The following is a 17,495-nucleotide window of genomic DNA, read 5'->3' on the forward strand; positions in this document are numbered from 1 at the left end:
GGGGATAGAGAGAGAGAGAGGAGAGGTAAGAGAGAGGAGGGACTTTATTGAATATGAAGACCTTAAAGGCGCTCCTCCGCTAAGCGGACCCGAGTCAACTGACCGACGTGAGCTGCCGAGGCCAGCCGCGCCCGCCAGTGCGTGTTGGAGGAGGATTAATGTAGCGGGGAGACCTGATGACTGTGGGGTACGTGAACAGGAGACGTTTTGCGTAGGGGCACTTTTCTTCCTCTGTACCCGTTTTCCTCGATATGTATACATGATATATAAATTGCAACCGAATACATGTGCATGTTTATCTTTCTGTCTTGCCCTTGCAGTAGTCTGCCGTGCGGCTGCGACGCGCAAGTTGATCCTTATATTGCGGTGGACTCTATTCCTGATGACTTCCGCGCGGTCCTCGCAGGTATTCCAGTCGGACGGCACGTTCGTGGGCAAGTTCGGCTCGCTGGGCTCGCGCCCGGGCCACCTGGAGCACCCGCACTACGTGGCCGTGTCGAACACGAACCGCGTCATCGTGAGCGACTCGAACAACCACCGCATCCAGATCTTCGACGTGAACGGGCGCAGCCTCTCCACCTTCGGCTCCGAAGGATCGGACGAAGGCCAGTTCAAGTTCCCGCGCGGCGTCGCCGTGGACGACCAGGGCTACATCATGGTGGGCGACTCGGGCAACAACCGCATCCAGATCTTCCAGCCGGACGGCTCCTTCCTGCGCGCCTTCGGCCAGTGGGGCTCCGGAGACGGCGAGTTCAAGGGACTCGAGGGCATCGCCGTCATGCCCAGCGGGAACATCGTCGTTTGCGACCGCGAGAACCACCGCATACAGGTCTTCTGAGCAAAACGCAGGTGAGCGAGCGCTGACGCTATGCGCGTCGCTGCCGAGAGCGCTGGGCAGAGTGACGGTGGGAGGAGCGTGGAGGTACCGGCAGCGCTTCTTAAGCCGGTCACTCTCACCCCTAGGTTAGGGGGAGCCCACGCGGGCAACTCGTTTTGCGAAGATAACCGTCAGTATGTAACCGTGTATCGTTTGCGCGTGCAATCGAAACAAACGCAAAGATTTGTTTACGTGCGTTTTCTTTGGGGCTGACCTCTCTTGGGCGCCTTGTTGCAAGTTTATGTATGAGATACCTGCTTGCCCACATCTACATCCTAGCTGTTTAGAAACCGCTCGTGCTATATTAGCCTTAGCATATTATCGTACTCTTTGTTCAGGTTATGTTTTTAATTTCCTCTTTTTTGCGTGTGTCATGCTTACCAGGCTAGCTGGCTGCTTCGAAAACATTAAGTTCCTATTCAAATTGGAATACCACTCAACAGACAGCCTACTAGACCGCTCCCACATTTTGCAGGGGTCCTTCTCAGTATTCCGCCTATCTTGGAATGAGGACACCGCTGTGTAGGGTGGAAGTCACATTGCTGATGAGAAGTCTCGCATTTGATTAAACCGGCATGTGTGTACACTGACTGTTGTAGCAGCGGAATTGAAGGATAACGTTTAATGTGCATGATCGAAAAGTGTCGATGAAAATTAATATTTCAATGTGAACAATAACGGCACAGTCAAGACGTACGCGTGGCCAATCAGCGCCCTAAGGATTTCTTAACCTCTTCTGAGTTCGGTAAATGAGTAGCATGCGCAAGTTAAACCGAAACGCGTGCTAGTGGCACGTCTTTCAGAGCCTACTTGAATTTATTGATCGCTTAACAAATGACGTCGGTGATCACAAAGGCATCGGGAAGGAAGGCCTCGTGGCTGTCAAGAACACACTGCATATAAAGTAAGGGCTACAACTATGCATGCAGGTGGCTTTCATGAAGCGCTATAACGTCAGTCAGTTAGTGATAGAAAATAAGAATGAAATAGTAAGTCGCGGACACAAAACATTATTTCCCTTTTCTGTCTTTACTATATACGAGTAACGTGGTTACCTCTAACGCAAGTGTATAAAGGGGCTTCCAACTTTAGGAAACACAGGAGTGACAGAAAGAAGCTATATAGAGCAAAACCTGTTCACTAGTCTTTCACGGTCTGAACGAAGTATCATTATTCTTAGTGAATGGGAAAAAAATGAACAAAATACTAGGAGATAATTTGGCACACGCCTCCTAAAGGTGCTACCACGCGCGCCTGCCTCGGAAGTGAGGGAATAGGGGAGGTGCAGGAAAGAAAAGAGAACGAACGGATAAGTGTGAATCAAGTTGCCTCCGAAATGAACGACTCACGCCTCGAACCAGTCGCTGTCTGACTCTATTAACAGATCGGAAGACGGATCTACGCGCAGATGTACTGCTGCGCAATCGTCGCACGTCGTGGGGTGACGCTGGCCGCTTTTGGCGTCACGACTGGACCTGTTTCCGGACGGGAGGAGGGACCGGATGGAGAACTGCCTCGCAAGGAGCAAACACGGAGCTCGCGGATGGAAGTCGTACCTCCATTGGCTCCATATTCGGCCAGAGAATTCCTTTCGCCTCCCCCCTACCCATTCTTTTGTTGTTGTTATTTGGTGATGGAAGCGAATGCTGTGATCAAAGACGTGAGTGTCTGGAGTGTATACGTGGCGTCGCAGTACTATATAGAACATTAAATTCTAGAAAACAAAAAGAAAACAATTATAACATTACAAGTCTGCGGGTAATGTCTGCGAATTGCATCGCGTGGAGTGCGCCTTTGTATTTAGCAACGGTTGTCGGTATGGCCTTCATATCTGTCAACCTGTGCTCAAGGATAATATAACATGGAAGTCTAAATGCAGTTACTGCTGAGGAGATTAGTTCTACAGGCTATTTCGTAGCACATATTCTTCTTACATTGGCTATACATGTATGTAGCTGTTTATAGACATCAATGATATCTATATGTTATATCGAGTACGCTACCTGCCGTGTTGAATCTTGTAACGCTGGATTTGACTTATTACGGCGCGTTTTAAATATTGTGTCTTATCTTAATTTGATAATATTACACTGGTTGCCAAAACTGGGCTTTACCTATTCTTTTTCTGAGTACACAAAATTGCAACAGTGACTTCATTCGCCTTTTGTGAAGTGATCACCTTTAGAAGCTGACAAGTGTGATCTGTCTGAGCGACTTTCCTTTTCGACTTTCTTGACGCCTGTTTCCTCCTTTTTACAACTAAAGATGTTGTCTCCTCCAGTTTCGAGATGTCACAGTGTTCCCAGAAACGTGCGCCGAAAGTGAGGACTTGGCTGTATCGCAGTTGTTCCCACGTGGGTTCGCAACAGAATGTCTGGGTTTGGCCGTGTGCGTTGTTTTTAGAGTGCAGTGCTGTGAGTTTTGTTTTGATCAATTCACGATCTATGCTGTCACCGCTTGCTTTCTAAGCACTGCAGCAGTATTAACAATTCGCCATCAGCCCACGACACGAGCATTTCCTCTGTAAATCTAAACCAAAAGTCCCTGCATGAACACATATTTACATAAACAGCGAGTCACTTTTTTTTCCTCACAAACATATACGCTTTCTGGAAAGACATAGCCCGGCACCGCGCAGCTTGGAGCAAACTTGTTCTGGGTGTACTATGGATCACGAACCGAAAATTTTGTTTGTGAGATCTTGAATGGAGCGCGCATTAAGTCTTCAGATTCATTTTCCTTTTCTTTCTGTTTTTGTTCGTCGGTCGGCGGCCCTGTGGTTTTTCTCTTTTGCAGAGCATTTACGCATGTAATCATCCCCTTGTCACAAACGCACAGATATATTGTTTTGTTTGTTTGTTTTGTATTGTACGTGCCTTTCTGTTCTTTTTTTTTCTTTACGTTCACCGCAACTGAGTTTGGTCGTCGACGAGGCTTCCCGTGCCGCATATCGTCGCTATTGTCAACCGTGCCGAGCACGATTTCGACGTAGCGGTAGCAAAACTGCTTCGAATAAAGTATTCTAGGTTTTACTTAAGGAGGTCATAAAACGAACTTCTGAAGTGTCAGTCGTCGTAGCCGTCACAAGGACAGACGGGACAAATAGAGGTTAAGCCATTAGTAGGCCCATTGATATGGGAGAGAGAGAGAGAGAAACAAATTGCCCAGCCGCCGGTATCTTGCTTAGAGCAGAGATAATTTTGCTCTTTAGCTATATAATGTGAAATAAAAAGTAAAAGTCGCTGCTGGTAACTAAAATACTCGGCTTGACTGAATGTTTAGTCATCACGTAAAAACCTACGGCACGAGGAAGACAGTTGGACATGACACATATCGGCTTCTTTGCCTGCCGACAAGGGGTCATGTAGTGAATGCTTCCTCGTGAAGACAGCAGCGACAGCGCCCGCGGTAAGATGGCGTCTGCAACTTCACCCGCTCCAAAAGTCTATTTTGTTGACCTCCTTAGTTTTCCTCATTCCCTCCTCATAGTCATAAAGAATAAATATAGTAAATAAAGACGCGTTACCATCCACTTCCTGGCATCTCACGTCGCTAGGTTCGCGTAGTGTTAGCCTTATCTAGTCCGCCCGCCTTTCGCAACTGACGAATGCTGAAGTACCTCGTCCGATTTATTTGAGCTAGAGAGTAGGGCTAGCGACGTCAGACGCCAGGAAGTCAGCTAGCTTCTCCCGCATGACCCTCTCCTCTAGCTCTTAGAAAGACGGGTATCTCGGCGTTCGTCATTTGTGAAAGGCACCAAAGAGAACGTGCGTGTGTGCGAGTGTATATTTTGGACGGCTCCTTTTCGAGCAATTGAAATAAATAGAAGAGTGAGAGAGAGCTCTTTGTATTTATGCACCAGTGTGGGTGAGAGTGGGGCGAGTTTATGTTGTGCGCGGAGATCTTGCGGGATGCTTTGAAATCCGTTGCAGGCTCTCTCTCTCTCACATTTTTCTTTTCCTTTCCGTCTTTCTGGCGCGACGCGCAGAATCAGCGACCTGTTGTGGCGCTGGCAGATTTTATTGATGGGACTGCAGATTCGGAGAAATTTTGACAAATTGTTTCCTTTCCCAAAAAGAGAGAAAAAAGAAAAAGAAAAAAGAGGAACAAACTAGCGAAGTGTGCTCTATCTTTTTGTGATTGGGTTCTCGGTATACCTATTCTTTAATGGTTCCTTGATGTCTTTCGCGGCAACTACGGCGTTGTGAGTACGAAAATAAATTTGTTTCCTTTATTCTCACTGCCACTGCGTTCCTTTTGTTGGGCCGAGGAGCATGGCGCAAGTCGTACATGTGAGTCATCTGAATGATAATTAGAACGAAGAGCGAACAAAATATATGTTTGCGGATGCATTAATTATCCCACGTGTGCCATGCAAGATCGATTCAAGGCCACAGCGTTTGAGCAAGACTGAGTATTCATTTTGGTTAGTTCTTCTACTCTTCCACTACATCTTAGTTCTGTATTTTTCTCGCGGTCCTATTTATTTTTGCTGTTTATTCTTTTCTTTTCAGAAATCAAGCATGTGGGACAGTTTGATGTCACGGGACCGTTAATTATGGCTCCTATAAAAGATTGCTGCTGACGAGGGAGCCTTTTAGCAACAATCGTACTTTCGTACGTCAGCCATGGCCTAGTGGTAGTGCTTCCACTGCGGCTGTGGGAGGTCGTGAACTCCCACCACTACTAGGCACCCACTGTTTCGTTTAAGAAGGGGTCTGGGCTGGTCCCATTGCGGCGATCTCCCATTTATTTTCCAGAGCACCGGATTGCCTTTAGCGATGATTTCTTTTATCTAAATGTTAAACGAACGCCGACGTGATCTTGGTAAACTGTTCAACCGCATTGAACATAATTTCTTTCAACTAAAAGAGATTAAAAACAGGCTTTATACCATGTGATACGTGGAAGAACTAGCTTGACATATCCGTCTAGTTTAAAGACTTTAAAGAACCGCGGCCATTGTCTATGAGCAGAAATTTAAAAGGTTGAGGTGACACGTTCAGCGCTGTGCGACTCCCTAACAAGAAATGTATTCAGATTACATACATTGTGGTTCTCGAAAGGGCTATTCAAGAATAAGGTCGCCTACAATTCTGTAGATGTTAAAGCGACTGGCCGCCTCTGGGAAGACGGCGAAGTGACACCCAATTTCTTACTTATCTTGGATTGGCTCCTGTATCGCTCGCTGATGTACGTTTATTGTAAATAGACTGAAAAGGGTCACTTTTGTCTGTTTCTCCGCACGCAGTATTATAACACCCTTGAGAGTGCCAGCAGAACGTGTTTTTTGTGTTTTCATCCTTCAGTACACCTAATTGCCTCCTAAGTTCTTCATGCAACGCCGTAATAAAGGTATGTGCGAGAACATCAAGCTATAGAGAGATGAACATCCATAGGCACTGTAACAAGGGTGTTCTTAGCCACTTGTGTACCGCGAAAAACAAGGACAATTGTACGACATCTGCCAGAACAGTTTTTTTTTTCGCTCAGTTTGTGGAGAATTTTTTTTGACAGAACGGTGCCATTTATAACGGTGCCAATAACATAAAGGTGCAAAACGTATGTACATGAACAGTGGGTGCTCTTCCACCGCTCTAAAGGCCAAGTTAGTAGGTGGGGAAATCACTCATGGATGGTGGCGAGAACCTCCAGTTAATCCGGCTAATCCTCATCGTCCGAGTCCTCAGAAGAGAACACACCGCTTTGTTTTCGAGCAATGGTTGACAGAGGTGTTTCCTCATAAGACGTCGTCAAATCACTTCTTTCTGCACGCACTTTTATTCCCGTGCGGCAGGAAGGCAGCCAGGTTTCTCGCGCAGGCATCAGAGGAGGCGGCAGTAAAAAGAAAGCCTAGACATACAGGTAAGGGCACAACATGGTCAAGTGTGTTTACCTAGTGTCAAACTTTGCAATTGGACGACTCTAATCGTCATCGGTAGGCTGTGTGAGGTATTTCTGTCAGAATAAAGTCGCCACCGGTTAAACTGGTACAAAAACTCATGATGACTATACTCGTCAGCGGCAGCGAAAGGTTTATGTACTGCACCAGTAGCACCCTTTAAGCACCGTGTAAGTGGGATGTTATGTGTACCCTATGCGAAAGGTATTTCTGTTTTTGCACCCACTAGCACGTTTGGTGCCGTTGAAATCTGTCCTCGCACCTATAAGGCGGTTACAGACAAGATTCAGGCATAAGAAACGTATGATCGTCAATGCAAGATAGAAGACGCGATCTTAAGCAAACCTTTTACTGAAATAAAACAGCTTGATATCAATCAGTTGGGAATGCGAAGTATTCTTTTTTTTTTCGAGTGTAGCCCTTTCTTTTTTTTTTTTTCTTCTGCCATATGTCTTACCATTCTCGTGAAGCAGCCAGAGTCATCAAACGCCTAGATAGTGCCCAAAGTGCAGGTGAGGCCGTGTGCAATAACGTATCGCGAGCCACATCCGCTCTCGGCTTCCCGCAAAAGCGCGCCAGAGTTCTTCCAGAAGTGACGCTTGCTGACCTCGACGTTAGCCAGAAGGCGTCTAGCAGTCTAAACGATGATTCATGCTAAACGTTCTAGGCGTCGGGAATCTCTATAAAAGGGAGTGGAGTTACAGTGGCGTAACACAGTGTCGTCAGGACTCTCCATAAAAGAGAGGTTCACCCCTAGCCACTTCAGTGCACCGTAGAAGCTGCGTAGAGTTTCCACGCTGCTCTCCCTGACCGTTTCCCACCAAAATGTCTCACCCCAAAAAGCTTGTTACGCCACCCTAGTTCGCGGAACGCATGTGTCGTTACGTGGCTCTGAGGTCCACGCTGCCCTATTGGAACTAAAACGGATTTCTGAACGTGAGCGCTACAAATCAATGCATTCAATAAAACCAGTGAACCAGTGTAAATTGAATAATTTAATGTCAAAGTAATCTACATATGTACCATATTGCAACATAATGTACGTGATCATATCTAACACTGCAGTGTAATATAGCGTTTCACCAACAACCACTTTATCATTCCCCGCTGCACATACCACCAGTTCGCACGCACGTTACAACGGCAGTCACCGTTTCGCTATAGAAAATTAATGTCCTTCGTGAGAACTCGTCTTCTAACCAAAGAACGAATCTTCGCGTAACGTCGTGCTCAACTGAGGTTGTGGCAGCCGGAAATTTGCTGCAGGAATAACTAGATTGTGTGATAAATAACAATCATATTCGGGAATATTTTTGAATGTCTTGCATTTTATTATTTGCAGGGCTGTTAGAGCACTGCACGCGCCCGGGTTTATCCGAAAACCCGGGCCCGGCTCGTGGTGCAGGCCAGGTAAAGCCTATTTTTCAATTTTTTAATATTTTTTTTTGGCTGATGGGCCTCGGTTGGGTTTTGAGTGCACAAGCAAGCTTTCTGCATGTATTCAAGGCATTCTGTGTGAAGCCAAAGTAACAAGTTGGAATAACTGGCTTTTAATTATCGTAGCAAACAAACAAACAAACAAACAAACAAACAAACAAACAAACAAACAAACAAACAAACAAACAAACAAACAAACAAACAAACAAACAAACAAACAAACAAACAAATGAATTGTTTCAAGTTTTAATTCTTTTTGTTTCTACTAAAAACGAACTTTATTTCCTGTAAAGTTAAAAAGAAAGGATCATGCTAAAAGCCGATCTTAATACTATATCACTGTCGCCGCTTTCTTCTACTGCACGATTTTGTCGCTTTCTATATGCGCGTGATGTTAAAAAATTTACTCCCTCCAATTTCAAATGAGAAAGGGGGAAGTGCAGTTCGCTGTGATAGTCTCGCCTAATTGTTATAGCTTAGTCATAGTCTTCATTGTTTTCGTACCGGAGTACGAATATACGCGTTTCAAATTTGAGTTGGCTTTGCGTGCTGTACTTTTAATATATTTTAAAAGTTTTGCTTTGCGGCGAGAACTATTTATGGGTCAAAAGCCGCTTAACAAATGTGTACCCTTATAACATTTAAGATAAAGTATACGCAGGAGCTTTAAACAAATGTTCTTGCCAGAAATTGTCAGAAGCTTAGGCTTTGCTTTTTTTTTGCCTTTTTCACGTTAGCTGTATACTTGCTCTGTCGAAAAAACTTCTAATGCAAGCAGCATTCCTGCCATAGTCGCACCAGTTTTCTTTCCGGCTATGTAACTATCTAAACAAAAATATGGGCCCATACCGAAGATCACGAAGTCTAAAAATGCAGACCGATCCTTAGGGTAGTGCACTTTTAAAATGCGGGCGTAACCTCGTTCATGGCACTCTTCAATAAAAGAAATTGCTTAAATAGTTTTCCGATGCTGGGCGGAAGCAAACCTGCGTCACACGGCTTCTGCAACCACAGCAGCTGGACGCCCTAGCGCGCTGCGCCTCGAATACCCGCGGGTAGCGAAGGATTAATTTTCAGTGTTCACACGCACCGGCACGTCACGCATCTCGAAAACAACGCCCAGACTTCGCGGACGTCCCGCTAGATGGCGCAGTGCGTCCAGAGGGAAGCGCGACGGAGGAGCCCGGCTTCAGTACACGGGTCATACGCACCGGCACGCCACCTGTGCAGAATTGGAGACGACGCGAGGTCGGTTGCCATGCTGAGCACTCTGCACAGACTTCGAGGTGGCGTCGTTAGATGGCGAAGCTCGTCCAGAGGGAAGGAAGCACGAGACAGGAGCCCGGCTGCAGTGCACGCGTCATGCATCACGCGTTTCGGCTATTCGCATAACTGGTTATAGCCTTTGCAGATGAGTTCTGTCCTAGTGCTTGTTGTAACATTTATTGTCACCGCAGTTTTATTGTAATCTCTTTCGATGTACCACCTAATCTATGACATTTTTAAGGCGTGTACACGTAGAGTTCCTGCGCCCGGTCGCGGGGACGCGGGCACGGACCGTGAAATCAGGCCCATGCAATGTTCTAAAGCCTGTTTCTTTCACAGCGTTATAAGCTGCCATGACATCATTCCAATAGCCTTTTTGGCTGGCGATGGCGTCCGCCGCCGCCGGTGTTCGGTGTCTGTAGCAGCTATCGCCAGGAATGGCCCCCCTCCCTCTACAAAAAAAGAAAAAGAAAGAAAAACAGTTCTCGACGGCATCGAACGCAACCCCGGTGCACGAAAGTCATGTTTTTACCTCTCAGCCACTGCAGCTCTTGCGCGCATTCAGCATAAAAAAAGGCCCCGTAAACATATCCTAGCGCGCGAGGCGACGCCCAATATGACATGCGCGCCGCATAGCGTCGATACGTGCACATTTTGCATTGCAGATGCACATTATTACGCCAGGTAAAACGCCATGTTGCAGATGCACAGGTAGCGGTATAAGACAGTTACAGAAGGTTTAAGGAAGGAAAAGAACTTTAAGGAGATGTATACAAGAATGCTAGAAAAAATATGTATTGTGTACCTGATTAGATCAAGCTGGCTGAGTGACTATGTCGCCGCCGCGATTCAGAGGAGATGCCAATAAATCATCATCATCACCATCATTAACGTCATATCGGGCCACTTGTCAAAACAAGCTGGCTATAGGTGACTATGTCACCACCGCGTTTCACAAAAAAATTTGTAAGGAAAAAGGTACGTTAGACCACATAATATGGAAGTGTGCTGCCTCCCCAGGGGCCAAGGAAAACATTGACCGTAGAGAAGCCTGGGAGGCCTTGCTCCAGAGCGAGGCTGAAGACGAGCAGCGTCGAGCAATCCGCCTGGCCGTTGAGGCCGTGAAGACTCACCGTCCTCAACGCGCGGGGACTGCTTCGTCCTCCTCCCCCCTCCCCCCCCCCCCCCCCCTTCCTACGTGTAGGTTAAGAGGCGGGCACCCCAGCTCGGTGAAATAATAAGGTTTTCAATCAATCAATCAACGAGGATGACAATAAATCATCACGATCATCATCATCTTTTTCTTCATCATCATCATTAGCATCCTACCGTGGCACGTCATGTAGCAGTTGCATTGGTAGCGGTACAAAGCAGATAGCGAAGTCTTGAGGAAGAAAAAAAATTATGGAGATGTATAAATATTTATGTAATGAAAAACGCGTATGACATACCTTATAAGCTCAAGCAGGCTAGGTGACTGCTTGTCGCCATTCTGCTTCAAAAGGAGTGCCATTTAGTCATTATCATCATCATCATCATGATTGTATCGTGTCATTTGACGCGCGGATGGATGGATGGATCCTATGAGCGTCCCCATTAGAACGGGGTGGTAGGTTGCGCCACCAAGCTGTAGCTATGATGTGACGATGTAGCATATGTAGCGATGTAACATATGCGTGCCGCGTAGCGTCGATACGTACAAACTTCGCATTGTAGTTCCGTTATATTCCACCAGGTGTCTCGACATGCAGCAGTTGAATCAGGGCTGGGGCGCAGCACTAGCGCCCATCCGTTCTAAAGGGTGAAGCCACATAAACATCAACATCAGCATATAGCAGCTGCATGCTGCATGTAGCTGGACCTGGTTAACTCAGGCAGGCTAGGTGACTATTTCTCACCACCCCGTTTCGAAGGGGATGCCAATAAACCATCTTTATCATCATCGTCATCGTCGTCATCATCGACAGCAACGTACCGTGTCACGGGGCAAGGGATATTACATGTGCGCCACGTAGTCTGGATACCTGCGTTTACTCTCCGGTACACGTTATATGGCGCCTCCTCGCAAGGTACGAACCGCTGCTGAAGAAGCGAATCGTACAGCTACGCGCGCAGCTGCAGTCAGGAAACATCGTGCTCAGCAGACTGCTGTGCAGAGAGCAGGACAACCCGTTCTCGTGAAAACGACGTGACTTCACCGCGAAGGCTTCAAGTGCGTCGAGCCGAAAATGGAGCACCTATGGAGCCGCCCCTCCAGCTTGCGCTGTGGCTGCGATGCGTGTGCCGCGCAGGCCTGTGACTTTTTATGTTAACAGCTACACTAAAAATAGCAAAGGTTGCATTGATACCGCAATATTTCGTTGGACATGATCAATTAGCAAAGTCACAAAGCCGTTTGAATCCAGAAGGATGAAGTTTAAGCAAATTCTACATACTTCCCATCGTTACCATGCTGGCTGAACCGCCGTGCTTGCAGCTTCTGTAGGCACTAGCGCCATATTTTCCTCTGGTAGTATTTCGTAGGAGACTCCATGGCCTCAAGATTGCGACAGCACATCGTTGGTTTGGTCTCAGTAATAACTACTCGCATATAAATCTTATTATACTTTGAAGTTATTTTACGTTGCGCCCCGTGCAGTGCCTGAAACAATGCCTACCGAATAAATTAGTAGGGTTTGCCCCTATCCTCGCCGATAACTACTCCCTAGTAAAAGACAATCTTATATAGGCAATATCATGTCAGAGGGGTTATCGAAGTGCTTTCATCAAGTTTCGTGTACATGTTGCCTGCTGATAACGAAATAGCTCTCGAAGGTCATTGCTTAGAATGTGAAAACTTCCGTGTCCGACGCAGTACTGGCAGTTAGTCAACAAACAACCCAACATATAGAGCAAGCGCGTCGGCTGGCGCCGTACGATCAATGCAATAGCTATTTCAGTAAGCCATTTTACATACATGCACGCATTTGCCTGTGCTAAAGATATAAACAACGACAGCTAATTTGTCGCTGTTTACAAATAGACAAAAGCTTCATGACACATTGAAACTGACTTCTCCATTTCTCTGGCTTTGTTTAAGGTTGACGTCGAGACGAGACAATTTCGTTAGACAAGGGCCCTCTGTTTTATGCCTCCTCGTAAGTCAACTTCATCAGTGTATAGTTGGGACACGGTCGATGGCATCCAGAGGTCGATAGGATCCTCATGTCGAAAACAAGCTATTTGTTCTGGGCGGGATCGAATTTCAGATGCCTTTACAAAGAGCGCTCTACGAGGACCTTCGCACGTGCTTTAATTGCAAATACTCTTGGAAGTTGTTTGCCTGAACTCTTTCTGTGATGTCAAGTGCATTTTGTTGTTGCTAAGCACCAAGTCCTTAAACAGATGGACGAAATAATAAAAAAAGGCGTGTCTTTCGGAAGCATAGTGTTATCTAATTACTGTTTACGCCACGTACTTTAATACTAAGTTTCCTCTGCCTCCCGAGGGACACGCAATTCAGATGTTAAAGAGGTGCACATAATCAAGGACCATTATGCAGTCTTTTAGCAAGAGACCCGCAAGGACGTTCTCTAAAGAAAGTGCGATCAGGGCAGATACGGTTCAATCACACACTTCAGCTATGTCCTGCTCGAAGTGTACACGTCACAGCACTGCGACTCCTGACCACCACAAGTTGGGGCTTATAATGTGGCAGAAAGGTGAAGAAAATGTATTAGAGATAACAATCAAATGAACCACAGGCTTGAAACTGAAAGAGGCTGGCAACTCCGCGCCCTTCCAATTAGTTTACTTTTACAACGGTAGCTTCACTTCTCAGCTTGCCTATTTAGATGGGTGTGAAACGCTTGAATGCTCTCGCTTGGCCCCCACTTAACTGATTTGAATGAAGTTTATCGCATTTGAGACAAGAAAATTAGATCGAATACTGGCAGCAATATTTTGTTACCAAAACGCCGATAAAGCCGCTCGGACAGCTCTTGAAGACACGCAGGAAGAGGCCTTACCACTTTCACCGTCCGACGCAGCCAGCAGACTTCGAGTGCTTGCACAGGAGATCACGCTCTTTCTATGGTGCACACCAAGCAGCCAGACCAACCGGAGCAATCGTCAACACGACCTGCCCTCTTTGATGCATCTCTGTATGCCAACTGGACTCCGCCGAAGTGAGGCCACCCTGCTTTATGGCTTATGGCTAGGGGTGGCCTTCACGAAATCTTACTCGTTTCGCATTGGAATGGCCGACAACGCTCTCTGCAATGCCTGTCCTTGCGAGGAGACGCTGGAACACATTCTGTGCGACTGTCCTGAATATAATGTTCAGAGACAGTCCCTGGCGTCCGTTCTAGCGCACCTTGACAATAGACCATTGTCAGTTGCAACTATTTTCGCATATGGTGCCGACAGAAGACATCGCAGCTGAAGGCGACGAAGGGACTACTTCGGTTTATGAAGGAGACGGGCTTGGACAAACGGCTGTGACCGTGATGTCGCGTACCGCGCAAGAGTGACAGGCTGTAACTAACGATGTGTGTGCCATGTTATGTGCTCTCTATCTCTTCTCCCCATCTTTCATCCCCCCATCCCGCTCCCATGTGTAGGGTAGCAAACCGGTTAGGCCAAACTGGTTAACCTCCCTGCCTTCCTTCTACACTTTTTCCTTCCTTGTTACTAAGGCTTTCAATTTTTTTGGTGCCCATATGATGCGCAATATATATAAAAAAAGTAATATACTGCTCATGAAGGACTATAGGGTATTTGCGGAACAGGCATCAACGAAAATGTCGCATATAAGCCAAGCACTAATATGCGGTGTTTTCTCCAATGCAGACACTATTACAAATACTTTTTAAAGCATTGCAATACTTGCGTTTTGTGCGGAGTTGCAGAGTGGTAAACAAGATATTGAATTTTCAAACTAATTTCTTGCAAGTGTTGTAAAACAAAAATAAAAATTAAGAGCCGTAATAAAAAGTTATACTCGAACCATTGGTAGACTATAACGTTTTTCTTTCACCCGCGAACTTGATTTAAATAGGTGTAACGGCTCTCCAAGAGAAGCGCTTGTCAGTAAAGGGAAACACAAATAGACGAAGAGAAATGCGTTTTGGGGATCGAACCGGCAACCTCGTTCTCAGCAGCGCAACGTCATAGCCACCTAGCTACTCTGGCGATGTGCGAAGTGAAGTCGGTGCCGATCTTAACCTTGCTCTCTTTACCTGGCCTTATTTTGCCTCCTACGTGCTCACTAAGCTGTGGATGGCATTTCACTTCTAAAGAACACACAGAACATCGGAGTAGTCTACGCAGTTCTTTATTTTTTACATCGATATAGTTGGTTCCACATACACATAATTTTCACAACACTTTATGCGGTGGTAGTTCAAACTACACGACGAATGGCGTGTCGGATTTAACGAGCGGGAACGAACAGTAGTTAGCATTATGCAAACGGTAACGACAAAGATACTTTCCAGCATGCATACGTATGGTTCAGTGGCACGGCCTGAGTTGAGCTTGTCGTCGTTTCACAAAACACTATCGTATATCTATGCGGTATGTACAATTGATGACAACGCAATACTATATGAGGAAAGAGGACGTTCACAACGGCGACACAGTAATCCACTCACGTGCGGTCGTCAACACACTTGGCGGCGATGTTAGAAAGATATATTCTCACAATGTAACAACTGTGCAGTGAGAAAGATGTGCCACACTTTAAATCTAAAGAGAAACAGGCTAACTTTTTTTTTTTACATTCACTGTACAGGATAGGTCTCTTTCATTGCGGTGCACGATGCTGTATAGAGTAAATTCTTTACACAACTAGGAATCAGTTTTGTGGACGGTGAGGTAAGGTGACCGTACTGAACAATTAAAGTAAGTACACCACGAGGTCCTTCCCTCTGCCATCAAAAACACGTGGCGATGTTTACAATGGAAAAAAAGAAAAGAAAAAGAAAACGGAGTAGTTGTTAATGAATAAATACTAATGGATCATATAGGGAGTTAGGAAACGTGAGCATGCCGAAACGGAGGCGATTGTGTGGCACTGTCACAATGAGCAGTACCTGTAAGTAATTTGTTTAGCTTGCTTTGAAGGACAAGGTGCATTATATAGAGACGAGAATTAAAGAAAGTGAGGGCTTCCATTTGTTGTTTCGTTTTCTTCGATTCTAAACAGTCCTCCGCTAGAGAGAGAGAGAGAGCGGATGCATACAAAGACAGGGAGGTCAACCAGAAGTAGTTCCGGTTGGCTACCCTGCACGGAGAGGGAGGAGTAGGAGGATAAAAAGCGACAGAGAGTCGAAGGGGGATACAGAGATACAGAAAGAGAAAGAAGAGCAAAAACAAACGCTATAGAGCGGTAGGGGGCAGCGTTCCTAACGTATATCGTGAAGGCCCGCAGACTGCAGGACCCTTAGTAACGAGGCTAAGACCTTCTACGCGGATGTTCATCGGGAGCACTGGCCTAGTTAGAAGCTTTTAGCTCCAATAGCGGACGATTGTTCAGCTAAGTATTTCATAGACTTTGGGGTACAGAAATTGCCAGTAGCCAAAGTTCACATTTTGTCGCGTGCAGTCAATAGACAACAAAGGAGCCCACAGCCTGTGCACCTTTATGGCGGAGTACGATCTTCATACCCCGCTGCTCCTAAGCAGAACACATTCGGGGACACTTTCGCGAGGTTTCGCATCGCTAGCTGACTAGCACCGGATGTGCGGGCGTCTACGTGCTGGCGACATCGTTCTTGACAGAATTCCAAGTAGTACGCTGTCCTATAAAACAGTGCCAGGAACACTGTCGCACGTATGTCACAACGCGTCTGGTGCTAGTCACGCGGAATCTAGAGGAAGCGAGACTATCCCCTAAAGTGGTCGCCCGCGAGAATACCGCCAGCAAATGTGGCTGCGACGGCGCCGCGAGCGCGGAACTTCCCGAACCTTTTGTAGATATTGTAAATATTGCAAATAGCTCCTCTTTATTTGCCTTCTTCTTGTTATTCTCTCTCCCTTCTATTCTGTCCGTGCACTCTTTTACCCTTTACTCCTTCCCCTTTGCTGGCTGATGAACAGGTGTCACCCGTTACCTAGGCAGTAATAGTGATGCCGGTGAAACTTCCTTCTCCCTTATTTCTGCTAACATCCACAAAATAAATGTGGACATCATCTGAAGATAACGAATATAATCAGCTGTCTAGCCACACCCGATGGTGCGGGATCGAATCCCGGGCTCGGCGGCCACATTTCCGTGGGGGGTGGAACTCGAGAACGTATGTGTGTACCGTGAATTTGGTGCACGTTAAGAGAAGCGCAGGTGGTCAAAATAAATCTCGAGTTCGTCACTACGGCATGCCTCATAATGAAATCGTGGTTCTCGCACCTAAAGCCTCAGAATCTTTTTTTTTTTTTTGTACAAGTAGAAATAAAGTAGAACTGTGCTTACTGAAAAAATCAACACGTACAAGTGGGCGTGCACGGCTCTAGTACAAACGACAGTGGCCACTGTGTAGCTCTCAGACGCTTTACATTTACCGACAAAGGCCAGAATCTAATGGGACATAACGGATGGGCAGCATTACTGTTCATAGTTTATTACGTATGCGCAGAACATTTGCGGTCGCTTAATGGTACAGAACAACTAACTTAGGTGCTTATTTTGTATAGGATAGCATGAGTCCCTGGCGAAATAACAGGGAGCGTGTCCAGTGCAATCGATCTATAGTTAAAACTAAGTCGCCCATTGCGTGTGACAGAGTAATCTATACGAACTCGCTCTTGCTCACAAAATACCAAGCCTTTTCTACTGGCAAATCGCTATTTAGAGCGTTGCTTCTTTATTACTATTATTTTATTACTTTTTATCTAAAGCCGTTTGTTTTTTTCTTTCCACCACGCCATTACCTGGCGCTCATTTGCTGTGAAGCACACCCAAGGCGCCCTTCAGTCTTGTAAAGGAGCAGGCCCTTCCCTTCCCTTGAGAGAGCTGTCCCCCGGCCTCTAATGTTC

At 46.2% G+C, this 17,495-nt stretch overlaps 1 protein-coding gene across 3 annotated transcripts in view; it reads left to right on the forward strand.

Moving 5' to 3' along the window:
- The window catches only part of tn (tripartite motif containing protein thin), a 172,318-nt gene extending 167,201 nt beyond the window's left edge, over positions 1-5,117 (forward strand). For all 3 annotated transcript variants that reach the window (XM_050189623.3, XM_050189624.3, XM_050189622.3), the window contains exons 5-6: positions 407-849; positions 2,262-5,117. In XM_050189623.3, coding sequence (XP_050045580.1) covers positions 407-838 — 432 coding nt within the window. In that variant the 3' untranslated portion in view covers positions 839-849; positions 2,262-5,117. The remainder of the gene's footprint in view (positions 1-406; positions 850-2,261) is intronic.
- The last annotated feature ends 12,378 nt before the right edge of the window (positions 5,118-17,495 follow it).

The sequence above is a fragment of the Dermacentor andersoni genome, chromosome 2 (assembly GCF_023375885.2).
Source record: "Dermacentor andersoni chromosome 2, qqDerAnde1_hic_scaffold, whole genome shotgun sequence".
Taxonomy (NCBI): domain Eukaryota; kingdom Metazoa; phylum Arthropoda; class Arachnida; order Ixodida; family Ixodidae; genus Dermacentor; species Dermacentor andersoni.